At 43.7% G+C, this 27,751-nt stretch overlaps 1 protein-coding gene across 2 annotated transcripts in view; it reads right to left on the bottom strand.

Annotated features, from left to right (window-relative positions):
* The window catches only part of RGS20 (regulator of G protein signaling 20), a 45,699-nt gene extending 18,832 nt beyond the window's left edge, over nucleotides 1–26,867 (bottom strand). The window contains exons 1-2 of one of the 2 annotated variants that reach the window (XM_005301206.4): nucleotides 26,466–26,867; nucleotides 823–971 (exon numbers count right to left, since the gene is read on the bottom strand). In XM_005301206.4, the coding sequence (XP_005301263.2) occupies nucleotides 823–971; nucleotides 26,466–26,570 (254 nt within the window). In that variant the 5' untranslated portion in view covers nucleotides 26,571–26,867. Of the gene's footprint in view, nucleotides 1–822; nucleotides 972–25,154; nucleotides 25,407–26,465 lie in introns of those variants that run through there. The other variant, XM_065585556.1, reaches the window with a different exon arrangement.
* Nucleotides 26,868–27,751: the final 884 nt, after the last annotated feature.

Raw genomic sequence — 27,751 nt, 5'->3', positions numbered from 1 at the left:
CCAGTCCAAATCCCTCCTAAAGACTCACTTTTTCTGCAGTGCCCAGAAGACGTGACTTAGCAATAATAATTTTTAAATGCTCGTCGGTCCCTCTTCTGTGCCTCCCAGTGTGTCTTTCTTATTTAGGGCTTGTCTACACTTACCGGGGGATCGACGAGCGGCGATTGATGCATTGGCAGTCGATTTAGCAGGTCTAGTGAAGACCCGCTAAATATAACACCGATCGCTCTCCCATCAACTCCTGTACTCCACTGTATCGAGAAGAATAAGGGGAGTTGACGGAAGAGTGTCTCCCATCGATATTGCGTAGTGTGGACCCTGCAGTTAGTAGACCTCAGCTACGTTGATTTGAGTTCTTCTATTCACGTAACTCAAATTGCGTAGCTTAGATTGACTTTTTCCATTGGTGTAGACAAGGGCAAGACCTTAGAACGTAATCTTTTTTGGTGCTGGGACTGGACTGTTCTGTCTTGTACAACATCAGGCACATGAGTGGTGCTTTAGTAACAAGGAAATTGTTCCCAGGATGTGCATGCAGCCTAAAGCAGTGCTAAGAAAAGAATTATATACCTTTTTATTTAAAGTCCCATCTTAGGCCCTCCCGTCACACACACACACACACAGCTGATGCTTTTTTTACATCCTTAATTATTTCAATGGAAAACCCACAAGAATTGGAGCTGAAAACTGTATTCAGAATTGCAACAAAGCCATCTTTTTCCTATTGTTCTAGACTTGTATTATTACCCCAAGTGCTGTGCTGTTTATGTTGTCCTGATCACTCACCCCTGTAAGTTTGAGTTGAGACACCAAAAGACATACCATGAGCAGCTGCAACAACAGCACCAACAAAAGCAGCAGGCATTGGAAGCTCGATTCCCAATGCCATGCTGTGCCTGTGTGGAACTTGGTGTCTCCTGGGCCACAGACATCTGCCGTTTGCGCATTTCCATCCGCTCCGATCCCATGGGCTGAAAAAACCAAAATAAGGGGAAAAATTAACCTCTGCACAAAAGACTCTCTAGGTATCATTAAGGCCAGATTTTCAAAAGAACTCGGAATCTGATGGCTCCCGCTGTTCTCTGTGGAAGCTGCTGGGAAAATCCACCGCTTCGTTGAGGTTCTGTGACAAGGTGTAAAGTCCCTTCAAAATGTAAGGGGTTAATAGATTCCTCCCTATAACATGACTGATTTGGGTGGAAAGTGGAAGTGGGTTCAAAGGTGGTTATCATTGGGGTCGTTTATGTTCTCTCTTCTCTCAGCTAGCTGTAGTTGGAAAGCTCCCAGTGGTTATTTTCCAGTGTTGCTAATTTGTTGTGCTTTTGAATTTTGTTTTTGGAAATAAAGGCAACTCTAAGGAAAAAAGGGTAAAGTGACCTATAGTTTGGCCTTTGAATCTTCCTATTTTCTTTCCCCAGCTGGTGAGTCTGTGCACTGGCTTAGGTGTGTAAATGGGAGATGAATTTTTTAAAGAATTTGGGCTCCATTGTCGGTGTTGAAAAATTTAGAAAATCTGTTCCTTAGGCCACTGTAAAGGGGAAAGGCTAGGATCTGATTGACTATCATGAGTCTGACTGTGTTCCTTTAACATAGATTTTCTTTCAAGCAAGTTTGAGTCTTCATGGTTTGGGGAGGTAATTATTTTCCTGCTGAGGAGATACAGACATGGGCCAGGCAACATTAAGATTTAAGCAGTCTATTCCCATCATAACCATAGACTACATGGGATAGTTCATGGTGGGGACAGCATGGGATGCCTCTAGATTTTTCTAGGAAAACTGTTTGGTTCCCTAAGCCTGCAAACATGTCTGTACATGAGCAATTTTAAACATGTGACTGGTCCGTCTGGAGTCACTGCAATTTCTCATGTAAGTATGTAACTTTCTGTGAGCCCTTTCTGTGAGCTTGAATTTATGGTTGGCAGAATTTGGTGTGTGTACTCCCTGTGAATGACTTGCTGCCTATTGACTTATACCCTACATGTTGACTTAGTTACATTGATGAAATATCAAATCCTAAAGGTACAAGTGCACCTTACTTCATTATGATTTTAGATGAATTTTGGATACTTAGCTATTCTTCCTCCTGTGAAAAGTGATACTTTTTGGTATTATTCATTGTAGGTTGCTAAACCTCCTTGAGTCCATCAAAATTGCAGAGGAGTTTAAATACCATTAACAATGGAAGATTTTGGGGAGTTGATCATTGTGATACAATAACTGGTATGAGATGTTATCTGATGAGCTGGAGAGCATCATGTTAAAATCATTCTCTCTCTCTCTCTCTCTCTCTCTGTGTTCAGATATATTTATGCAGGACTATGGTGGCAAGAAAGGTGCTCAATCCATATGCAGCAGGCATTGCTACAAAAACTACAAAATCATGTATATAAAAGAGTGCAGGTTATTCCAACTCAACGCAGCATTAATTCACAATCAATGCTTTTTCTGATGTTCCTTTTACTGATGGTATTATATAGGTTAGTATTATTTTTGTTTTGTTTTTTGGCTAGAATCATCCCCTTGTCCAAGGGAAAATGTGTATGTCATGCACAGCAGTAGAGGCACCTATTTTGTAGGATAACATCAGACCAGCATAGCTAGTAGATAATGTTTTCATCCCTCAGCTCACAGAGAGCCGAGAAGTGATAGGGAGAAAACACACAAAATGATGCCCCATTATGGATCTGCTCCCTTTGACAACCAGTCCCTAAATGACCAAAAAGCTAAAACATAAGCAAGAACATTACTTCTCAAAATGCCAGCTTGATAATTTTAAAGTATGAAAGAATAAATATGAAAAGGAAAATACATCTGTACATTCTTATTTCTTTATTGCTTAGATTTCAAGTTCATTACAGTAGAAGGAAATACTGAATATTTTCAGCTTTCTTCTCAATACCTATTTTTGAAAAACAAAGCATGTTTGTGCTTACAATAAAAAGTAATTATAAACAAAACATTACAGAAGACAATAGTATATCTGACATATTCCCAGCTCCTGGTAGGGAGTAAACATGTTCTTATTATCAATTAGAAAAGTTTAATTTATAATTGGAATCAAATGAGTGCTATTTATATAATTCATCCAGCTTTGTTTAGTAGATGTTTTATGTGGCTTCTGTGCACATAAATACCTCTAACCCACTTTACAACTGAATTGATATATGATCTGATTAGGAGAGCTAGTCTTCTGTTTTGTTTTTTGTGTTTGGCGGGGGAAGGGCATAGGAGAAAGAGGTGAATAAGTCAATGTACCTATTTACCCACCCCAAATATCTCCTATTTCAAAGAATCCTTATTTGGATCTATTATATTTATAAAATTATAATTTTAGATTTTTACTATTTTAGATTTATTATCCTTTCAGATTAATTTCTTTTGCAAGATATTCTCTGGTATACTTCAGTGTGAGGGAGGAGCATGTAAGCATCTCTTTAGCAAATGCCTCCTTGCACCCCCCCCCCAATAGTGTTTTGTTTATAATGTAGCTTGTGTAGTGCTCAATCTAACAAAGGATATTTGGAAGCTGTAGAGCTTTATGAATGTAAAGCCAATATTCATCCTATGTGATTTATATCCCAGTTTATAGTTTATGAAGGGTTGAGGAGGAAAAAAATAAAGGTACAATTTGGCATCTCATTTAAGCTCTACGCTTCATTAGCAAATGTACACATTGAAACATTAGCTTCCCCTTTAAATATGAAGTAATTTTCTTGCTCAGAGTTAAATGATAATTTTTGTAAATATTTCTAAATGACAACACACCTTTTTAAGATGGCACAAAAGTGTTTAAAAAGTATGTGGAGACCAAAAGTAGAAGTTCCTGCAAGAATGTATCTATTGGGTTTAAAGATGACTAGTCCAAAGCAGTTACTTGTTTTAAGGAAAGTCCAATGAATAGTGCACCTGCAGCTCTTTTGGGAATCAACAGCCGTTGTGTGCATGCAAATGACAAGATGATTGGGTGTCTTAATATTTTTAACACCACTTTGGTTTTAGAAATGAACTGAACTATAATAAAGCAGGTGGCATTATACATCACTTCATTCACGCTTACTTTGGTCACTAAATACACGCAGGGAGCAGATCTCTTAAATTAAAGCTGGTTTTCGTAGTCACACCTCTTAGCAGATCCTCACTGTAAAACAAAATGCCTACCTCTCCATTATCACTATTATTATTAGTCTGTGTAATAGTAGTGCTTAGAGGCTTAAACTGAGATTGGGCCCCATTGTGCTCAGGGCTATACAAACACAGTAAAAGACCGTCCCTGCCCCCCCAAGAGTTTACAATCTATGGTTGGGGGAGGGAGGCTGAAGGGGAAACTGAGGCAGAGAGAGATGATGTGACTCGTCCAAAGACACACAGCAAGTAAATGGGAAAACTAGGAATAGACTCCAGGGAGGAAATCCTGGCTCCATTAGTCAATGGAAGCTTTATGATTGATTTCAATGGAGCCAGGATTTCACCTTATTTTCTGGACCATGCTGATTCTGACTACTATCCCAGTGACAATCTGACCCTTTTGAGATAGAGCAACAGTTATGATTCCAAGCCACATCAACCTCAGAATGCCTGGATCAGGTCTGTGGCCATTTGCTGTATTGTTTTCAGAGAAAAGTTGATTTTATATATAGGGTCTCAGCTACCCATGGTGCTAGGGCCAAGATAGATATATCAGTTGTTCCACCAAGTATTGTATGTAGGAATCTACAAAAGAAAGTCAAATTTTCTATTCTATGTGTAAATGTCAATGTTAGCAATGGGCCAGAGACACAATCTTACATATGGACACCTTACCTTTTGAGGAACTTTGACTCTGAATCTGAATGCAGAAGCTCAAACCTATCTTTAATCTGATTTAGTAGCATTTTACACCCAGTTTGCACTGGAGTAAATGACCACACAAAGTGCAAGGCATAGGAGAATTAGGTCCTTCATTTCTTCTTTAAACTCCCCTGCTCTGCTGATTCAAAAGAGCAGATATCTCACTTTAGGGAGGGGAAAAAATGTGTGCCCCACTATACTCCTTCTTCAAAGCTCATATAAAATGTCTAAGTCTTTCAGCTCAAACAAATGCTGTTAGCTCCTCAGCTGACTCTGGTGGAGCTGTTCTGACTTACAACTGAGAATCTGACTCACTCGTGCTAAAGCATCACTAATGTGATTACTGAGAGATGTGGTATCTATTACTGAGAGGGCAGTCTGAGTGAATGACCTTATTTACAAGCAGTTGTCCTTTTGGAAAGAGTTACACTTTGGGTTGAAATTCATGCCAAAAGTGCAGAGGCAGCTGGAATTTTAAAATTCCCTTTGGTCTTTTTTAGTTTATTCAAGGGGTGGGGTAGCTCTCTTGTGCTCCTACTGTTCAAAAATACTTATGTAATGCCACCATCATGTTTTCTGTGGCCTTAGTCATCACTGAGCATAACAGTCTCTGACATATTTGAAGTTCTTTTGACAAATAAGATAATAAGGGGGCAATTCTCAGTTCCAGCCTGGCTTTTTGGCAGGATAAAACATAAATGGGGTAAAATAATCCCTGGTGATGTGATGTAGAGCTTCCCCCTCCCTCATCCTCAGTATGGCCAGGGGAGAAGGTGTGTAGCAAGAGTTCATTGCATTCCACCTATTTTCTGTTGCAGCAGTCTAAATTAGAGCAGTCCTGAGGCTTCTCTAGCCTATGCTGGGGACAGAATCACTCCCTGGATAGCCCTCAATACAGATTTTAAGGTGAGAAGGGACAGTTATGCTCATCTAGTGTAATGGAAGCCATGGAATTTCACTCAATGATTCCTACATCTAACTTGTAATTAAACTAGAGCATTGTTGAAGCCACAGCTGATCGTCCAAGTTTCTGCACTGAGCAGAACTCCTACAGAATGGAGAGCTGGGCTCAAGTGTTTGAAAATCACAGTGTGCATACACAGAACAATCTTTTCTAATTTTGTAACAAGATATGGTGATATGCTATATTGCTGGGTGAATGTACCTCTATTAAGTTTAGCAGCTGAGATTAATTAAAACTGTGATTGAGAACAGCTGAATTTAAGAAAGGAACAACAAAATAAATGCAATATTGTGGTTGATATTTTCCGCAACCATAAATTAGGAAATAAAACGTTTTCAAAGGAATGTCCGTTCAAATACTCTTCTGAGATATTTTCCTTCACTGCTGATGCAACAGTTGTCTTCAATTGCTCCAACAACTTTTCAAGCGACCAAGTTGATCAATTCTTCTAATTCACATATCTAAGAATGTGGCTGGTAGATTTTTACTATTCAAAGATGTGACATGACTCCTGGTGATTACCACATGGACTTTACAGGTAAGGTGACCAGACAGCAAGTGTGAAAAATCGGGATGGGGGGTAAAAGGTGCCTATATAAGAAAAAGCCCCTAAAATCAGGACTGTCCCTATAAAATTGTGACATCTGGTCACCCTATTTACAGGGAGGGTAGGGTAGAGGGTTTTTTAAGCTGCAGTTCATATACTATAGCACTTGATTAGGCTTTCATCACGGTTATGTAGGGTGAAAGCCTGGTCACAGTGAACTCAATGACAAAATTCCTACTGACTTTAATTGAGTCAAGGGTTTATGTCTAGACTGAAAATACATCTTGTGTGTGCAAGAGAAAGTTACCATGTACCTACAGGATCAACTAAAGGGAAGCTTCCCTGAAGATGACCTGCGAAAGCTGTGGCCTAAGAACCAACAGTACTACATTCACGATGGTGCTGTTCTGATCATATACACAATCATTTCAACCAGGAGATGGGGGTCCTAACTATTGGGAACACACTCCTTTGGTCTTGATGTTTCTCTGGCAGTTTGTTGGAAGACATATCAGTACCCAGTGACAGTGTGTCTAACTTTAATTTAAAAAATAAATTATCACCATTTATCCAGCCAATGCAAGGACAGTATTACCTTTCCTAGGGCCCCACATCTGCGGTAGTGAAAAATCCTTTAAAGGAAGTTTCAGGAAGGCTGGGGAATCCCTGGTAGCATGGCTCCTAATGGGGATGAGAGGGGACGCTGGCATTCCAGAGCCAGTACAAAAGCAAAGTGCTGCTACATGGATGGTCTGCATGCAGAACCCATAGGCTCTGGGGACCCACAGCTACCCACAGAGGAACAATTAAACAATCTGGGAGTGCCTCAGCACAGAGAATTTCAGTGTTTTTCTCCCCATAACCCACCTCTATTGGCTTCACCAACAGAATGGGTGATTTGACCCAGGCCTATAAAAACAGTTTCTATGATAGAATGCCTGGACAGAATGCCTGGCTGGAGGAAGATTTTGAACACTGTCTAGAATTAATGTCTATATTCTTCGTTTTTGGATATATTTTCATTATATGTTCCGATTACAAGTTACACATCTACCACTTTGAGCCAGTTCATATTTTAACTTCAGTAAACTAAAATGGTCTAGACCAGGGGTCAGCAGCCTTTCAGAAGTGGTGTGCCGAGTCTTCATTTATTCACTCTAATTTAAGGTTTCGTGTGCCAGTAATACATTTTAACATTTTTAGAAGGTCTCTTTCTATAAGTCTATAATATAGAACTAAACGATTGTTGTATGTAAAGTAAATACGCTTTTAAAAATGTTTAAGAAGCTTCATTTAAAATTAAATTAAAATGCAGAGCCCCCCGGACCAGTGGCCAAGACCCAGGCAGTACGAGTGCCGCTGAAAATCTGCTCGCATGCCGCCTTTGGCACGCGTGTCTTAGGTTGCCTACCTCTGGTCTAGACAATATGGAAAGTTTGTGTTTCCTGCTGTTAAATCATGCAGTTTTGTTATATTTGTGTGTAATGCTGCAGCTGCTAATTAGGGTATGAGTGAGATAATGTTGACTGAATTATGCAGTTGGTGTGAAATGGTTTAAGCTTAGCAGATAAGCTACTGTATATGATCTTTTAATCAGTGATGAGACTAGCAGTAAATATTAATCAGGAGGAATTATTCATTTGTGATCCTGTTGCTACAGTACACAGAATCAATGGCTGGTATTTTGTAAAGGTTATTTTTCCACAAGGGTAGTCGGGGTGGGGGGAAATAGTTTGGGCGATGGGCCCAATTCTGCTGTCATTGAAGACAATGGAAACTTTGCCACTAATACTTATTTTCCAACCTCAGATCTTCTGAACAATGAAAAATTAGAAATTGCATTTTGTGGAAATTGTTTTCTTTGAATAGTTTATGAAAAATTGACAATACATACAAGTAGCAACATCTGCAACTTCAAAATGATCTAAAATCATCTAGAGATGAAAGGGGAATGCTGTGGAATAGTATCAGAGGGGTAGCCGTGTTAGTCTGAATCTGTAAAAAGCAACAGAGGGTCCTGTGGCACCTTTGAGACTAACAGAAGTATTGGGAGCATAAGCTTTCGTGGGTAAGAATCTCACTTCTTCAGATGCACTTCTTGCATCTGAAGAAGTGAGGTTCCAATACTTCTGTTAGTCTCAAAGGTGCCACAGGACCCTCTGTTGCTTCTGTGGAATAGTGATTCATAGTGTTTTGCATTGTTCAGAAAGTGTTTCCAATATAGCAGTGTGTGACTCTACCCTGAGAATTTCATACACAACTGTAACATCTAAGTGGGGAAAGCAGCAGGAAACATCACCTCTACACCTATAACAGTTTCAAGAGTCTGCCCAATGTCTTTCTTGCCCTTGCAGCACTGTGGAAATGCCAATTTTCTCTGTGTAAAAGTGTTTACAGCAAAGCTAAAAATGTTTTAAAATTAAAGTTTATGAAAATTCAGCACCATGACCAAGATTAAGAGCTTGTGACTCTTGATGGACTTTGAAAACTTCATAGCGTATAGAGGGAAAGCACACATTTGTTTGCTAGAGATGTAAAGAGTTAAACCCTGGTGATCAGCATACAAACCAAGTGAATGGATTATATGTCAAGGAAAATTACCATGTGCATAAGAAGTGCAGAGTAGAGAGACTGAATTCTCACTCCTGACTTCCAGTAGTGAAATAACCTGGGCTTGTCTCAGATACAACTGCTCTTGTGGGCGATCAGGAGGAGTAGGGGTGCCCCCTCCCTCCCTCCCTTCCTTCACAGGGTCTGGGACTTACGGACTAGCATTCTACATAGACCTGCTGGATATGTCCCTATCCCGGTCTCCAAATTGCTTGTTACTCCCTTCATATTGTAGCACTTCAAGAGAGAGCTCTGTTTTACAGTGTGCAGTGGAGGTTTGGAAATCCACACAAACTATCACCTGCTATAGAAGATGTCTCAGCATTTGGTCTCTTAGCAATAGGCTTTGGAGACTGTCACCTGTTCAAATTCAGATCAGGTGAGTGACCAAAACTAGGTACTGAGTGCAATCCATTGATTGGTAAGTGATCTATATGAAATGAGTTGGCCTCCATTCATTTCCTGGTTAGGGGGAGAACACATCACAGAAACTGACATCAGGTTTGGTGATAGGCTTGCTGACAAGGGTGCAAATTAGGAGAGATGCTAAAGCCAGAATGGCCTTGAAATTAGAACCCTTCTCCCAGAAGACAAGGGAGAACATGCTGCTGCTCCTGCCACCAATGCAGTGCTTGTGCTGTAGCTCAAATGAACTTCAGCCTTCAAAGTCTGTCAATCCAGCACCACTTTCAAACATCACATTCCCATACAAACATTCAGCAAACAGCCCCTTCTGTACAGAGCAGATTTGGATTTACCATAGACGTTGCTGTAGCACTCAATTATCACTGGATTGGAAAACTTTGTTTGACCAGCTCTTGTTTTTATGCTCAGTGAAACTGAGCATAAACTGTTTTTATCCCTATGGCCTGATCCAGCAAAGTGTTCAAGCACATGGTGAAGTTGAAGAATGTGAATAATCCCACTCATGGTCTTAAATTTAAACATATGCTTAAGAGCCTTGTTGTATATGAGTCTAAATGTGTAGCTCTCAGTAATGATATTAGATTGCATTTGCCTTGGTTTATTCCCTTCCCACTATCCCCAGGGCGGGATTAACTCTCCTGTGGGCCCAGAGCTATTACATTTTGTGAGGCCCCTATAGACAAGTCTTTTTCCTGGGAGGGAGTTTGGTTCAGGAGGGGGCTGGGGCAAGGGGTTGGGGTACAGAAGTGGGTGCAGGGTCTGGGAGGGAGTTTGGGTGAAGGAGGAGGATTCTGATCTGGGGCAGCGGGTTGGGGTGGAGGAGGGGGTATGAGGTACAGGCTCTGGCTGGGAGGTGCTTACCGCAGGCGGCTCCCGACCCGCAGCACAGCAGGGCGCTCAGGCAGGCTGCCTGCATGCCATGGCTCCAAGCTGCTCCCAGAAGCGTCTGCAGCCTGCTGCTGGCATGTCTCTGCATGCCCCCGGGGGAGAGGGGGATAGCGTGTCTCCGTGTGCTGCCCATGCCCACAAGCGATACCCCCGTAGCTCCCATGGGCTGGGAACCGGCCAATGGGAGCTGTGGGGATGGTCCTGGGGGCAGAGACAGCGCACGGAGTCGCCTCCCCCCGAGCCAAGGGCCGCAGAGACATGCTAGCAGCCGGCCACTTCCGGGAGCAGCGTGGGGCCATGGCATGCAGGCAGCCTGTCTGAGCGCCCTGCTGCACTGTGGGACTTTTAGTGGCCCAGAGATGGAGATCACTGCCTGTGATTTATTTTTGCAGGGCCCCCCTTGAACCGGGGCCCTGGGATGCAGCTCCTAAAGCCCCTGCCTTAATCCAGCCCTGACTATCCCAAACAAATCCTAATAAAAATACCTCACAACCTCATGCCAGGTTTTTGCTGTTAGATAATGTATGAACAGTACCAGTAAAACAAATGGTATAAGTGCCCTCCATGGAACAGAATGATCAAAGTGCCTTCCATTGAGCAACAAGCATGGAAATCAATTGTATTATTAAGATCCTGAACTACAACTAAATGAAAGGTCATGGACAAAGTTCAACCCCCTAAGTGCTCATAGACTTTAAGGTCAGAAGGGATCATTATGATCATCTAGTCTGACCTCCCGCATGATGCAGGCCACAAAAGCTGACCCACCCACTCCTGGAATAATTCTCTCCCTTGACTCAGCTGTTGAAGTCCCCAAATCATGATTTAAAGACTTCAAGTCGCAGAGAATCCTCCAGCAAGCGACCCCTGCCCAGCAAGCAACCCCTGCCCCATGCTGCGGAGGAAGGCGAAAAACCTCCAGGGCCTCTGCCAATCTACCCTGGAGGAAAATTCCTTCCTGACCCCAAATATGGCGATCAGCTGAACCCCGAGCATGCGGGCAAGATTCTCCAGCCAGACCCTCCGGAAAAAATTCTCTGTAGTAACTTTTAATATCCCATCATTGACCATTGTTACTAATTACCAGCGATGGCACGTTATTGACCTATTGACTAAAATCACATTATCCCATCAAACCATCCCCTCCATAAACTTATCAAGCTTAATCTTAAAGCCAGAGAGGTCTTTCGCCCCCACTGTTTCCCTCGGAAGGCTGTTCCAGAACTTCACCCCTCTGATGGTTAGAAACCTTCGTCTAATTTCAAGCCTAAACTTCCCGACGGCCAGTTTATATCCATTTGTTCTCGTGTCCACATTAGTACTGAGCTGAAATAATTCCTCTCCCTCTCTGGTATTTATCCTTCTGATATATTTAAAGAGAGCAATCATATCCCCCCTCAGCCTTCTTTTGGTTAAGGTAAACAAACCGAGCTCCTCGAGTCTCCTTTCATACGACAGGTTTTCCATTCCTTGGATCATCCTAGTGGCCCTTCTCTTTACCCGTTCCAGTTTGAATTCATCCTTTTTAAACATGGGAGACCAGAACTGCACACAGTACTCCAAATGGGGTCTCACCAGTCCCTTGTATAACGGAACCAGCACCTCCTTATCCCTACTAGAAATACCTCGCCTAATGCATCCCAAGACCGCATTAGCTTTTTTCACGGCCACGTCACATTGCCGACTCATAGTCATCCTGCGATCAACCAGGACTCAGAGGTCCTTCTCCTCTTCCGTTACTTCCAACCGATGCATCCCCAGCTTATAACTAAAATTCTTGTTAGTCATCCCTAAATGTATAACCTTACACTTCTCACTATTAAATTTCATCCTATTACTATTACTCCAGTTTACAAGGTCATCCAAATCTCCCTGCAGGATATCCCGATCCTTCTCCGAATTGGCAATACCTCCCAACTGTGTGTCATCCGCAAACTTTATCAGCACACTCCTACATTCGGTTCCGAGGTCAGTAATAAATAGATTAAATAAAATTGGACCCAAAACCGAACCTTGAGGAACTCCACTGGTAACCTCCCTCCAACCTGACAGTTCACCTTTCGGTACGACCCGCTGCAGTCTCCCCTTTAACCAGTTCTTTATCCACCTCTGGATTTTCATATCGATCCCCATCTTTTCCAATTTAACCAATAATTCCTCATGCGGAACAGTATCAAATGCTTTGCTGAAATCGAGGTATATTAGATCCACCACATTTCCTTTATCTAAAATCTCTGTTACTTTCTCAAAGAAGGAGATCAGGTTGGTTTGGCACGATCTACCTTTCGTAAAACCGTGTTGTAATTTGGCCCAATTGCCATTGACCTCAAGGTCCTTAACTACTTTCTCCTTCAAAATTTTTTCCAAGACCTTGCATATTACAGATGTTAAACTAACATCTTGCATCTGAAGAAGTGAGGTTCTTACCCACGAAAGCTTATGCTCCCAATACTTCTGTTAGTCTTAAAGGTGCCACAGGACCCTCTGTTGCTTTTAACAGGCCTGTAGTTACCCGGGTCACTTTTTTTCTCCTTCTTGAAAATAGGAACCACATTAGCTATTCTCCAGTCAAACGTACCACCCCTGAGTTTCCAGATTCATTAAAAATTATCGCTAACGGGCTTGCAATTTCTCACGCCAGTTCCTTTAATATTCTCGGGTGAAGATCATCCGGTCCGCCCGATTTAGTCCCATTAAGCTATTCGAGTTTGGCTTCTACTTCGGATACGGTAATGTCAACCCCCCCTCCTTTATTCCCATCCGTCACGCTGCCACTATTCCTAAACCCTTCATTAGCCTCATTAAAGACCGATGCAAAATATTCGTTTAGACATTGTGCCATGCCTAGATTATCCTTAATCTCCACTCAATCTATAGTCTTAAGCAGTCTCACTTCTTCTTTCTTTGTTTTCTTCCTATTTATATGGCTATAAAACCTCTTACTATTGGTTTTAATTCCCCTCACAAGGTCCAACGCTACACGGCTTTTGACCTTTCTCACTCCATCTCTACATGCTCTGACCTCAATAAGGTAGTTTCTTTGCTGATCCCTCCCATCTTCCACTCCTTGTACGCTTTCTGTTTTTTCTTAATCACCCCTCTGAGACGCTCGCTCATCCAGCTCGGTCTAAATCTCCTGCCCACGAACCGTTTTCCCTTTCTCGGGATACAGGCCTCCGACAGCTCCTGCAACTTCAACTTGAAATAATCCCAGGCGCCTTCCACCTTTAGATCCATAAATATGTTAGTCCAATCCACTTCCCTAACTAGTTGCCTTAATTTATTAAAGTTAGCCCTTTTGAAATCGTAAACCTTAGTCTCTGATTTAATTCTGTTAATCCTTCCATTTACTTTAAACAGAATTAGCTCATGATCACTCGAGCCAAGGTTGACCCCTACAACCATTTCCTCAACGAGGTCCTCACTACTCAACAAAACCAAATCTAAAATGGCATCCCCCCTCGTCGGTTCAGCAACTACTCGATGAAGGAATTCATCAGCTATCACGTCTAGGAAAATCTGAGCCCTATTATTGTTACTAGCATTTGTTCCCCAATCTACATCTGGGAAGTTAAAGTCTCCCATGATTACACAGTTCCTATTAGTATTTACTTCCCTAAAAACATTAAAGAGTTCTCTGTCCATATCCAGGCTAGATCCCGGCGGTCTAAAGCAAACCCCAAGCACTATCCCAGGGGAGGCTCTAGTAGTTCTTTTACCCAGTGTGTGTATTGCCCAGACAGACTCCGTCTTATCCATTCCATCACTTATTATTTCTTTACAGTTTACCTCATTATTGACATACAATACTACTCCCCTACCTTTCCCTTTGTTCCGGTCTTTCCTAAAGAGCACATACCCTTCCATACCTGTACTCCAGTCATGACTACCGTTCCACCATGTTTTGGTTATTCCTACAATATCCGGTTTCATTTCTCGGACCAGGAGCTCCAATTCCTCCATTTTGTTACCTACGCTTCTTGCATTGGTGTATAAACATCTTAATTTATGCTGTTTGGCCTCTCTCACATTCGTTGTCCAATTTGGTACGGACACCGTACCACCAGTATGACCTATTAGTCTAGTATCCATCCTCCCTCTCCTCCTTATGTCCAATCTCTTCCCCCCCGGCTATATCCGTTCTTATCTCATCATCCTCCCTCTCAATGTTATAATCTGGTGTGGAGATTAACTGCACATCTCCCAACCGTCTCCCCCAAATTCCTAGTTTAAAGCTCTTTTGATGAGATGAGCCAGCCTCCCTCCCAGAAGTCTATTTCCTTCCCTACTTAGGTGAAGTCCGTCCCGTGAGAACAGTTTTCTGTCCCCGAAAGCCTCCCAGTGGCCATACATCCCAAAGCCCTCTTTATAGCACCACTCCCTTAGCCAACTATTTATCATCACAATCCTGTCACCCCTTTGCTGCCCTTCTCTAGAAACTCCCCTGTGAGCAGCCCTATTTGCCGGCTCCTGTGCCGCTGCCTGGCTGGGTGGCCGCTTTTATAGGCCCTCTCCTCAGCCAAGCTCCGCCCCCCTAATCAGGGCTCAGCTGCCCTCCCAGCACGCTGCCCCTACAGGCCTCTACACATACAAGCACTACAAAGACAGACACAAATACAGATACCTTCTCCTCCAATGGAACTCTCACTCAAACTCCCCTGTTAGCAGCCCTGTTTGCTGGCTCCTGTGCCGCTGCTCGCTACCTGTGCAGCTAGTGTTCATTAGTGTTGACAGGGCCTGTAGTCAAAAGTGGGCACACAACCTTTGCGTAAGTCTCCTGTGGCTATTACTGCTACTGCAGAGATGACGAAGCCCAACAAGGCAAGGATCATTAACATGCACTAATACTGCTCCCCTCCAGCCCAGCCCAGCTCAGCATGACCTCTCCAGCACTCTGGCTACCGAGAATGTGTAGATTCCACAGGTGGCAAAAGGGGGAGAGAGGGAGCCAGGCACAAATCTTGCTCCCCTCCTGGCTGCCTCTCTTCATACATCTGCACAAATGATGGCTTAAATGTGGCCGCCACAGCCCAGCCAGCCTGGTTGCTATACTCTGCGTTCTGTGGCAGATCCAGGTTTGAGTTATGATCTCTGATTCATTGAACCAGCTGGAATTGAGGTGCTACAGGCAAGTGCTCAGCCCTCTGAGTGCAGGGGGATCAGTAATGGAGTTGCACTGCTGAACAGTCAATTTGGAAACTTTGAAGACTTCCTCATTTTTAAGCAGGAATGGCCTTGAACTTTGGGACATGAGAGAGAGAGAATGTAAGGGTGGTGGAGGGCTTCTTAAATGCTACAGCTTGGATCCATAGGGCACGTTCCTGCAAAAATAACATTTACATACATCCTTATGCACCTGGTGCTGTCAAAGGATGGATCACACATAACCTGACAGAAGACTGCATTTCTTAGTCAGTTTTCTATTGAAATTGGAAAGAATCAGTAATCAACACTTGCTGGATTCTTGCTCACACAAAAGTCATACAATGAAGTTAGCAGATGAATAAACCACATTCATGCTTCCTTAAATATCAGTGCAAATGTGACTCCCTCAGCTAAAATATTCTGGCTACTTCTTCCCAGGTGCACGCTCTGAAAATAGCAATCAGTAAATACAGCTTTCTGTGACATAAACACACCCAGAATAATCATTCATTTGAGAATCAGACACTTGTTAGAGCTAAAAGGTGAGATGTTCATCTACAAAGCTTACACCTGATGCTACTTATTATTAATACTGCTTTTACATGGATCTAGTCCTGGTTAATAGCAATGTTGTCTTTTTTGTTTTTCTGACCGATGAAGTACAACGTGTCCATCAACAAGAAAAAAGGTGTTTTTCTTCATGAATATTTGTATCCTGTGTGATTAGAGAAAAACCCACCCTATGTTTCATGCATGAAATATTAACAATGATTACACTTGCTTGTGGGTCAAATCTTCAGCTGGTGGCAAGCAATGTAGCTTCACTGAAAGTCAGTGACTTTATGGGGATTTACACCTCCTAAGGATCCGACTCAATGCCTGTGTTAACGCTGCAAATAAAAGTGAATCTCTCTCATAGGCCAGACTTAATACAAAAAGTTGTTAAACTGAGGAATTATGGATTCTTTCTTGTCTTATTGCCTCTTGTGATCCACAGACTTGGACTCTTTCTTTGAAATTCATTTAGCTGTTTTATAAAATCCCCTTATTTTGTCTGAACATTTTCCTTGTTATCTGGACACAGTCATTTCAAAGGAGGTTCTGTGGGAAAAGTAATAGAATCCCAATTTCTACAATTTTCCTCAGGTAATCTCCACAGAGTTAACGTGGCGATATTGCCTCACTCCCCTGTTTCCATTCTGCCTAGTCCCTGCCCTATTCTCCCACACAGATTTCCAAACCAGTGGAGAGCTGTCAGAAAATTCTGAAAGAAGGAGGGAATGGTGTAGCAAAGATGGATGTGACTTCCTTCAATAAGAGAAGGGGCCATCCATACCCTGCACTTGGATCTGTGGGGCAGTATTCCTCACTCCAGAGTTTGTTCATGTTTTAAAGTGAACAGATTTGGTGAGGATGGACAGATGACAGGGAAGATGTCACAAAGTCAATGGGAGTATTGTGTAAGATCTACAGGGTAAAATGTAAACAAGCCCTACAGAACTATTCCTGGAATCCACCAAATCTTTCCTTGCATATAATCCCTTTGGGGAATACTGCAAATAACAGAATGATGTTCTGTGCTAGTAAATTACAGAATGAAATGCAACACAGCAGCAGCACTCTCTTCACAGTGACATTGAACACAATGGGCCAGATTTACTGGTACACCATTACTGCTTTGTGATACTCCTGCAACACCCAACAGCTGTAAACCCATATTAACTGGCAAGTTAAACTGGCTTTACAGTTGCTTTGCATCAACAAAGCAATGCAGAACAGCTAGAGAGTGCCTGTGAATCTGGGCCCACTTCTAAAAAATATGGAAAACAACCAAACACTATATTAACACTTTTCTTTTGAGGATGGAAGGATGATTACTACACAATCAGTATGGAATATTCCTCAAAATGAGGTAATAAGACCTGTAAGACTTTCTTTGAAAGAAAGTAAAGTAACCTGAAAAGAATAGATCTTCTCACTCTGCAGTTTAAGGGCAACAGGAAACTCAGCAGCTCTCTGAGGGCGTTGGTTACTGTTTGACAAAGTAGGTTTTCTCTTCAAATAGATACAACCCAACAAAATAAATCTGAAAAGAAAAAGGGAAAACTAGTCTATTTCATATAGGTTCTCATGCCATGCTCATCACCATAATGTCTGAGTGCCTTCCAGCAGTGCATTAAGAGATGTGACTAACAACTGTCACATGTTGTTTGCTCTCTCATCTGCTCCCCAGGGGAAGAAGTGTGTGCAGTGGAGTGTCTTGTTTTGGAAGTGGTGTTTTTTCCCCTATATATACATGTTGCTATGTATTTATGGTAGAGAAGGCAAGGTCAAAGAAATGTGCCTTGCATTGGAGCAGAAGGTGATGAGGTTTGGGGTGGTCCTTAGTTCCTTGGGGAGTTCATTCCACAGTCTCGAACTGTCCCCCCACCTCCCAAGAAAGCCTTGTCTCCTACACAGATGAGCTTTATCCTTACCGCAGAGAGTTATCCTTACTCCTCTGGCACAGTGTAAGATGTCAACCACAGTCTTCATCCTGGAGTTTTTGGCAGTCTTTGAGGTATCCTGGGCCCAGTTCATGGAATGTCTTGAGGATAAGGACCAAGACCTTGAACTTGATTTGACACTTTCTGGCAAACCGGTGTAGAGAATGGAGGACAGGTCTGGAGTGCTTGTGGTAGCATGTGCTGCTAAGAAGATGTGCTGTGGTATTTTGTACTAGTTGGAGTTTCCTAAAAGCTTAAGGCTTCCTGCACCGATATATCACATTGCTGTAGTCCAGCTGAGAAGTGACAAAGATGTGGGACCAGATCATCATCCACCAGGATGGGACAAAGGCTCCTGGACCGCTGAAGAGGATAGAAAGCCCTACTCACTGATGATGCCACGTGAAAGCTTAGCATCAGCAAGAAATCCAATAGTATTCCTAAACAATGGACCAAATTGACCAATTGTGGAGATATACCTTTCTGCAAAGGAGACTGCATCATGGCTGCAAACTCTTCAAAATGCTTTCCTCTGCCCACCAGCACCACCTTTGTCTTTCTTGGGTTCATCTTCAGCCAGCTGTTCTTCATCCAAACAATCAGCTTTGAAATGTCAAGGCAAATACTCTAAACATCTTGATTTCTAAGCTCAATAACAAAACAAATATCTATATTCAATTTTACCAATATAAACAATCAAAATAGTTATCATTTAATCCAGCATGTTATGTTTGCTTGGAGGGATTGGATCACTCAGGCAATTGATAATGGGCTCATTATCCATTTACCTTCTAGCTTTCTAGTTCAAATCCAATTTAGGTTAGGCATGACCAAAAATTTTTACTATTTGACGGCTGTTCAATAACCAATGGGAAATGAATTTGGTAATCCAGTTCATTCTGGTAGAGAAGTGTCCACATCACAAACCCTAACCTCTAATTAGCCAGTCTTAGCCGTGAGAGGTCAGAGCTCAGGTTGGGATGAGGTAGATTGACTGGCACTGGCAGAATGGAGAAGTTTGTGCTTCCAATGCCATGGACCAAGATTTTCAAAAGCAAGAGCCCAATGTTAGGCTCCTAAAATCAATATTTAGGGAAGGAAGTAAATGGCTGGATTTGCTAAAGTGTATGGCACCAATTCCTAATGCTTCCCTTTCTGGATGCTCAGTACTGTTGAAAAATCAGGCCACTTTGGATCTGAACCAAAGCCCATGGAAAGACTTCAATTGATTTCAATTAGCTTGAGAACATGCTTTTGGTGCCTAACTAATGATTTTGGAATCTAGCTATTTTTGAAAATCTTGGGGAGAGTGTGCTTGCTTTGTAGAAAAGTGGAAGATTTTAGTTTCCAGTCCTGTTAATCTGGCACTTTCCCAAGCACCGATTTAAAAAAAAGGCCTACTCAATTATGAAAAAATATCCCCCAAAAGCAATGAACCAGATACAACAGATGCTCGTTAGTAGCAACATATTGGTGCCCTTTTGTTATGTTGCTCCTAAGCGGCTGCTGTTGTTATGGGAAGTGTCATCTGACCAAAGGCATATGAAGAGCTAATGGTGTTTCGGAAGGTGGAGCAACCATGTTGGGAGGGGGGTTGAGGGGTGTGGGAACCCCAAGTCTGGGGGGAGTGGGGCAGAGGAGCCCCCAGTCAGCAAAATGGCTGAGCAAGCCCAGCTGCTGGGGACAGGCTGAGGATGTTCCTGCTGGCAGCTTCATGCTCCACCTTGGCGAGGGATGGCTGGCTGGGGAGGATACCAAGCGCAGTCTGCAATGGAGCGAGAGTGGCTCCTAACATGGACAGCGGAGACAGGAGGGGGCAAGGAGACAGGTCAGTGCCCTGGAGAGGGGGGTTCCCCATCCCACCACAGCAAAACAGCATACCCACACCCCACCACCAGCTACCAAGACAGATGGGATAGCTCAGTGCATGGAGGGAGGTCCCCAATACTCTGTATTGCAAAATAGTAAGCCCCCTCTCCCCCCGTTCCACTGCCTGAAAGCCAGACACTGAGGAAGGGAGGAGGAAACCTTGCACCTGCGCCTTTGCTGCTCCCCCGACACCAGTTTCCCCCTCCCCAAAAATCCCTCTCTTCTAGACCCTCCCCCCAACACATGCTCTCCACCCAGGCTCCATCAGGCAGGGCAAGTTGATGGGGCAGTGTGCCCTGGAGCTGCGCTGAAGGGCCGGGGTCAGGTGGGGAGTGGAAAGTTGTAGTTTGGTGGGACAATGCCCCTACATGCCCCCTCCCCAATCTCCACCCCTGAATGTGATGTCACAATGCCACAAATGTTGCGCTTAAGCGATGGTTATGTTGTTGTTATCAAGTGGACAATGCACAGTAGGGAAGTTGTTCCCAAAGGAAATGTTGCTTATATGTGGTGGTTGCTCTTACAAGGTGTTCTGCAAACAAGCGTCTACTGTATAAAGAAACATCATCCGATATAGCCATGTTTCTTATCAAGATAGGTAGTGTGTGTAACATGTATAAATGCAACTAACAATAATCAACTGCTGGCTGCTCATTGCTACTAAAAATCAGTCAAGGGTTAAAATAAGTCAAATACATATCTGAAAATAATGGAAAGCTTAAATGTATGCCCTAGCACTAATGCTGAGATATTGGATATGAACCTCTCTCCACCCCTAATGCATGCCTGTATGACACTCAGATTATGTGGCATTTCTATGTTTAACCTTTTGGACATAAATGAGTACAAAGATCAGGGATGAAAGTTGTATCTTTGGTTAAAAGCTGCTTAAATGATGTTTGGTTGAGAGAGTTATTACATGTATAGTATTTACTAATCTCTGTAGCAGGAATGTGAGCTCCCAACACCACCCAAAGGAGGAATACATGCAGTATAAATAGTCAGAGGTCAGATTTTTAAAATCAAAATTGCACTGAAAAAAAAATGATTGAGGCTTTTATATTACATAATCCTTTCCTTGTTTCATATTGCAACAAAATAGAATTTTCTCAGCTAGCCACAATGCAAAGATGTACAGTTACTGAAGCATAAGTATAATATTCCTCCCCGGCTCCTTCCCTAATTATGCAGTTCCTTGAACTCTGATTGGTTCTGGGGATCTGATTTGCATTATTGTATGATTGTTTTATAATAATTATACAGTATGTGAGTTCTCTGCATTCTGTGTGTCTAATAATGGCTGGAAGCCAATCAGTGTGCATAGATTTCCATAATCACAGTACAATCACTTTTCAGTCATTATAGTGGGCCTGATCCAAAGCCTATCAAGACAATGAAAAACCTCCCATTGACTTCAATGGGCTTTGGATCAGGCCCACTATGAATATTATGTAAATCTCTCTATTGTCATTCACTATTTTTATTCATAGTCTTTTCTATGGTGCCCATCAATAAGTTAAAAGAAAGTGATTCTGTGATTCTTTACCATTGTCACAAGAAAGTTATGAGTGGGTGTAGGTTCAAGGTAAATCTTGCTTTCAAAAGCCTTGTTTTATATACTTGCAATGTGGGAGCGTTTAAGGCTGGAACATATTCTCACTGAAGTCAGTGTAAGATTGTAATTGATCATAACGGGAGCAGGACTGGGCCCTTAGAAAGCTTGACGTTGACTCTACTTCCTCTCCATTGATTAATGTGACAAATAAGCTTTCTGCATCAAAAAGGGCAATGTTTTAAATTGAGAGTAGTTATCATTTATGTTAATAAACACACACACACACACACACCTTGAGTCACTTTGATGAACTAGAGTTGGGAAAAACTTGGGACTTCTGTTCTTGTACAATGAATTATGGCGCACGGCAGTGAAAATTAGGTGCCTTGAGGTGGTGGGAATGGAAGAAAACAAGATCAGCTTTCTGTATAGGTGATATTAGCAGCCACCTAGGATGCTGCATCAAAGAGGGTGTTGGAATAGAATTGGATCAGTGACCAATAGAAGAGCAGTAAGTGTGATTACAAAAGAAAGCAGTCTCCCTCTATGTGGGATTCAGAGGAAACTCAGAAGTATTATATAAAATGATTTATAGATGGAGAGAAACTAGGTTGGTTGCCTTCATCTGTGGCTTATATTTTCAGAGTAGCAGCCCCTATGAAGAGCTCTGTTCATCTATACAGATTAAAGCATTGCTTTACATTTCAAAGAGAACACTTAGAAATGTAACACACCCACACAGTAACAGGGAACTGTACACAGCTCATTTCACTTACAGTTTAGGGTCTGAACCTGCAAGGGTCTGAGTGTGATATGCTTTCATTACAGGAGGCATTCAGCACCTTGCACGATCAGCCTGATATCCTCATAACAATCCTCTCACTGAAACTGTCCTCTACATAAAACCTGCCATTCTTTCTAAGAAACATGTTATCCTATGTAGACCAGGTTTTTCTCCATGGCTCAGTGTTTCTTTTTTGAGAGGATGCCCCACACATTGCATGAGACCTCAGTGAAAGTATGTAATTCTAACACACATAACCTTGGCATCTATGTGCCAGTTCAGCTAGAATGAATAGAAATTATGATCGCCTTTGGAGATAGAATCTTAAATAGATTGTGCATATAGAAAAAATAACATACACAGATACACCCATGGATAATGTAGGTGATAAATACCTATGGCCTGATTCTCATTTAACATTAAGGCTACTTTAGACTGTTCTGGCAGTGCAAAGGGGCTTTAGAGTAATTTCATAATTTACTCCCACTTCAATGCCCCTTCACAATACCAGAGCAGCGTCAGTCATAGTCAGCTCCCTATTATACACCACAGGGCAGATCCTCAGCTGGTATAAATTGTCATAGCTCCATTGACTTATCTCATGTGACAACTGGAATTGACTTTAATGGAGCTCTGACAATTTACAATAGCTGAGGATCTACCACGTGACATGTAAAACAGCAAGGAACCAATAACCCCAAATACAGAGAATATAGAAATTTGCCAATTCTACTACTTCTGGCTTTCATATCCAATGAAAACATTTGCCTCAATTTTTTTTTTAATACAGTTGGCTAAAAAATGTTCATTCAGTTTGATATTTTACAAGTCACTTTACTATACAAACGATGGAACTCTTGCACACAGTAGATTACTATTCAACCTGATATACTCTGCTGACTTCCATCATACCATATCCTACTGAGCGCTCAGTCACATCATGCTTAATTATGAATGGCCTCCAAAAAATCCCATTCTACTGTACTATGAACTGACTCATTTCACACAGAAGCTTTGACAGCTCATACTGGGTATTGGAATCACATGGTGCTGTTTTAGTCAGTGAGTCATATATTATACTAGATGCTTGGATCTGACTCATTGAACTGTGTTAGGAACTGACTGACACTGTACTGGTCTGAAAGCTGGTTTGCATCACAGTGACTCATCTTGTAGTGCATTAAATACTGATTCACACAGCATTCCCTATTGGATCCAATCATTGCAATCCACTTCAGATTGTACCATACTGGAATCTGACCATACTGTAAAATCCCTGCATATATATAGCTACATTGGACACAGAAAGCCTGAGTCTAAGCTCGCTTGCACCAGTGAAATACAGGAGTAACATCACTGAAGTCCACTAAGTTACCAGTGTAAACCTGATGTGAGATCAGAATTGCTGTTTGTGTAATACAAGAAAATAAATCAAGTGATAGCTTGTAGACTTCATACAAATAAATGGCTGATAACTCTTCAAAGAGTTCAAAATCCAGCCCCTAAATAGAAATTTAGGGTCCTCCAATCCTTGGATAGAGTATTTTGATAACTGTGACTTTGCTTATCCACTAGTACTACCATATTTCAGCCATAATTTTCAGAAGCACTGCTTCCAGAGGATAAAATTTCCTTAGTGCCTGAAAGGTTGGCATGAATTTTCAGAAGCATCTAGTGATTTTTCAGCTGTTTCAATTTTTGGCTGTCCATCTTGAGCTATCTTAAAGAGGCTTGATTTTCAGATGTGCTGAACATTCCATGCTCTGAAAATTAGACTCCATTTAATGTGTTTCAAGTTGGGCAGCCAAAAACAGAGGCACTCAAAATCACTAGTTATTTCTGAAAATTTAGACCATTTGCTTCAAGAGTATGTGTGTGTGAAATAACATTTCTGAAGTGAAACTACACCCTTAGGAAAAAGTAGTGCTTCCATGCAAATGATTTAAATGCAAGTGGTAATATGCACATAGATATTGATATGGGTAAGTAGAATGAAGGATAAATAAGATTGTCCATATCAAGAACAGGAGTACTTGTGGCACCTTAGAGACTAATAAATTTATTAGAGCATAAGCTTTCGTGGGCTACTGCCCACTTCTTCGGATGCATATAGGATCCATATCTTATTTCTGTAGTATGTTATAATATTTGAGGGTAGTATAGCTATATGGTTTTCATCAAACTATCCAGGAGGCTTGAACATACTTTTCAGTTGGGATTTCATTCTGAGTTGAGAAACACAACCTCATTCTTAATTTTAAATTGACTCCCATCATAACATATTGGTGGTGCACTGTACTGTGTACTGGTTTCCATCATACTGTATAGTAATAATGTAGTGTATTGACACTAGCAGCATTTAGCCCTACTGATTCCTGAAGCCAGTGGTAGCGTGTTGTGGATACAATGGGAACAGAAAAGTGAGTGATCTGCAAGTAGCCTAAATGTCTTTGAGTTGTAGAAATGACCATCTAGCATACACTTTTGTCATGTATTTTTTGCAACAACAAAAATGAAATAATGGAGTGACTGTATAGATGAAATTACCTCTATATTAAATTACTGTAATTTCTACTGGCATGTGCAAAGATAATCATATTTAACTTCTGCAGTTGTCTAATTTTAATTACCCGTTCCCCTCTATTTAATGCCATAGAAATGACCGATCTCAGGAAAAGGTCTTTTTTTCTTGCCCACAGAATGTGTACCTCATTTAAAGGGTCTGTGGGTGGAAACATGGAAACACTTGTTCGCCCTGGTGCAAATGTTTACTTTATTACTAGATTGTTTTGTGACATCCCTAGTAAGAACGGCGTTAGTCTGGGGCTCGGGCAGTGGGTGGGCACGTAGGTAATGGGCCAGTCCTGCTGTCCTTCCGGGGCAGAGATCCTAGTGACTTTCACTGAACTCCATGGCACTACTGCTGGAGAGAGGAGGCTAAGGACACTCTGGGCTTTGTAGGACTCTCTAGGTGTAATTCAACCAGTTCCTTCATTCCTAGAAAACTCAAGGAAAAACAGCACCGCGGGGGGTGACCCCCGCCCCCCTTACCTCAGCTACAGACACGGGGTTTAGTGGATCGTCCAGGAGCCTCCTTCCCTGGCTGTTTTGCAGAGCCAAACGGCGCCGCCTGGCGCTCGGCACCAAGAGGAGCGCGTTGGCAGGCAAAGGCTGCGTTAGGCGGCGCGGGGCTGCCCCGGCTCGGCGGCTCCCAGCTCCGCGCCGGAACGGCGGGCGGGCAAAGCGCCAGACAGAGCGCGCGGCGCACCGCTCCCGCCGCGGGGCTCGCCTCCCTCCTAGAGCTCGCCGGGGGCGCAGCCCCTCCCTCCGGGCGGGTGGGGCCCCGGCCCAAGGCACCTGGCGGGGCTGCGCTCTCGGAGTCCCCTTCGCCGCGCTCTGGGTCCCGCCTGGGGCACCCCCGCAACCGGAGGGACCATCCCCTCTCCCGGGCTGCGCCAGGGGGGAGTTTCCCTGCACTCCCGGCGCAGGGAGCAGCCGAGGCGGCCCCTGGACGGGCAGCGCCTGCACTAGGCGGGAGCCTTCCTAGGTGCCGCTGCTCTCGCAGCAAACGGGCTCCGGGGTGCAGCGGCCTCCTGCTCCCCAGCGGCTCCCTCCCCCGCCGCCGAGGGAGGGCTGCCCAAAGGAGGCGCCTTGCGCCCCTCGCCTGTGGAAAGCGGCCGGGTGACCCCCGCCCGCCTCCCCGCAGCGAACTTGCAGCCCGCTGCCCTAGGCACGGCGCTACTGGCTCCGCGCCCCAGGCCAGCCCGGCGGGGGGCGGACGCGGACACGGCCCCTGGCCCTCACACCCCGGCCAGTGCAGCCACCCACCGCCACCTGCAGAGGCTGAAGCGAGCTCCCCTTGCCCGCTAGGTCTAGCCCCTGGAACCAGGGCAGCCCTTGCTTCCATGCCGGCTGCCAAGCCCCTTCCCCCGGCCCTCGCCGCCGCGTGAGATCACACCTGAGCCAGCGCCGCACCTGTGCTCTGCGTGTAAACACCCCCGGATCCCCCTCTGCCTGCCAGGGACAATGCAACGATCTGCCGCAGCGAGGGATCCTGCTCTTTAACCGAAGGAGGCTTCCCAGGGCACACAATGGAAGAAACGCGTGGAAACCCCCCAAACTACAATGGGGGGTGGGGAGTAATCCAAAGAAACACCCTCCCTCCCCCGGGTTTAGGGACAGCGAGTGCCATCCAGAAGCGCCTCTCGGTCCCCCAGACCAGGAAACAGCCGATTGTTATTCTCATGCCCCAAAATACACTTTACAAACCCAGCCAGGCAAAGGCAAAGCCCCAGGCGCTTCCCCACGTGCCGAGCCGCTGGGCCGTCCAGGCTCAGCACTGTAGGGCTGGAGAGTACTTACAATTTCACCATCAGTCCCGGGAGCCAGATGGAAATCTTTGCCTTGATCACATCCGTTAGCAGTGGGCTCCTCACCCAGGGACGGCGGCTCGCCAGCCATGCGCATGCGTCCCTAGCTTTTATAGGATGCTTATTTTACTGTATATTCCACTGGCTTGATCTCCCCCACCCCTTCAGCCACCACCAGAATGCCCGGGATATGCGTCCAGCCGGCCTTCCCGTGCTCTTGTTATGGGTGGGGAACAGCAACAGCCCAGGACAGGAAGGGGGAAGGGACTAGACCGAGGTAAATGAGAAATGAACCGTGAATGCCAGAGGCTGACAGCAGGCGCCTCTGGAAACAGCTTCTCTACCTCGCTCAGTTCCCGCACAACACCTTGCCTTGGCAGGCGACCTTCCCCTTCCCCTAAACCCAATCAGTTCCCAGATGGTGACACAAACGCGTTTGTGTGAATCTCGGGCAGTCTACATCTGGGGCCACATCTACAACAAACACATTGTGTCAACAGACTGGGAAGGGGAAGAGGGTGGAGAGTTCCATGGATCCAACTTCTGTTCCTCCCCGGGGAGGAGATATTCTGGGATAAACAAGCGGGTGTATTGGGGGCAGGAGGGAGGGGCTGCACAGGGAGGAGAAGGTTGTGTGTTCCATATTTGGGTTTCATTTTAATAGGCTCCCTTAAATCTGGATCGTCTTTATACGGATAGGGATTGGCGCTTTTAGGTAATTGCAGGGACGCGTTTCCCCCTTATCTGGTTTCCTTGTTTTGTTGTATGTCAAAACGCCTCTACTCGAATAAATTACGGCGTAGCAGGAAGCTTGAAATAAATCGGATCTAAAGGAAGGTTTATGCCTGAATGTGCAAAAGTGTTGTGCATAAATGGCAACCGGTAAACCATGCACCAATGTGGAGATCAATGGATCTTTCCTGCTCTATACTGTATTTATCTCAGGGAAACATAGGTACGTACACATTGCATTCAGACACCGTTCCGAAAGAAACCACACTCCCGTCAACAGGACACAGATTTAAAGGCACTCCGTGGAGCGCCTTCTGCAACGGGCTGCTCAGGACTTGCAAATTTGTTGCTACTTTGTGACCACTCTGTCGGGGCAGGAGTTAGGAGGACGACGCAACATTTCCCTGGAACTGAAATTGATCTGATACATAAATAACATTCACGTCACTTCCTCCGACTTCTCAGGAGCTAGAATCAGGGCTCCCTGGTTACAGAGAGAGAAAGAGAGAGATCACAAACAGCCCTGCTAATTATGACAGCTCTCTT

This window comes from Chrysemys picta, chromosome 2, assembly GCF_011386835.1.
Source record: "Chrysemys picta bellii isolate R12L10 chromosome 2, ASM1138683v2, whole genome shotgun sequence".
NCBI classification, from domain to species: domain Eukaryota; kingdom Metazoa; phylum Chordata; order Testudines; family Emydidae; genus Chrysemys; species Chrysemys picta.
This window is presented reverse-complemented; position numbering and strand designations above follow the sequence as displayed.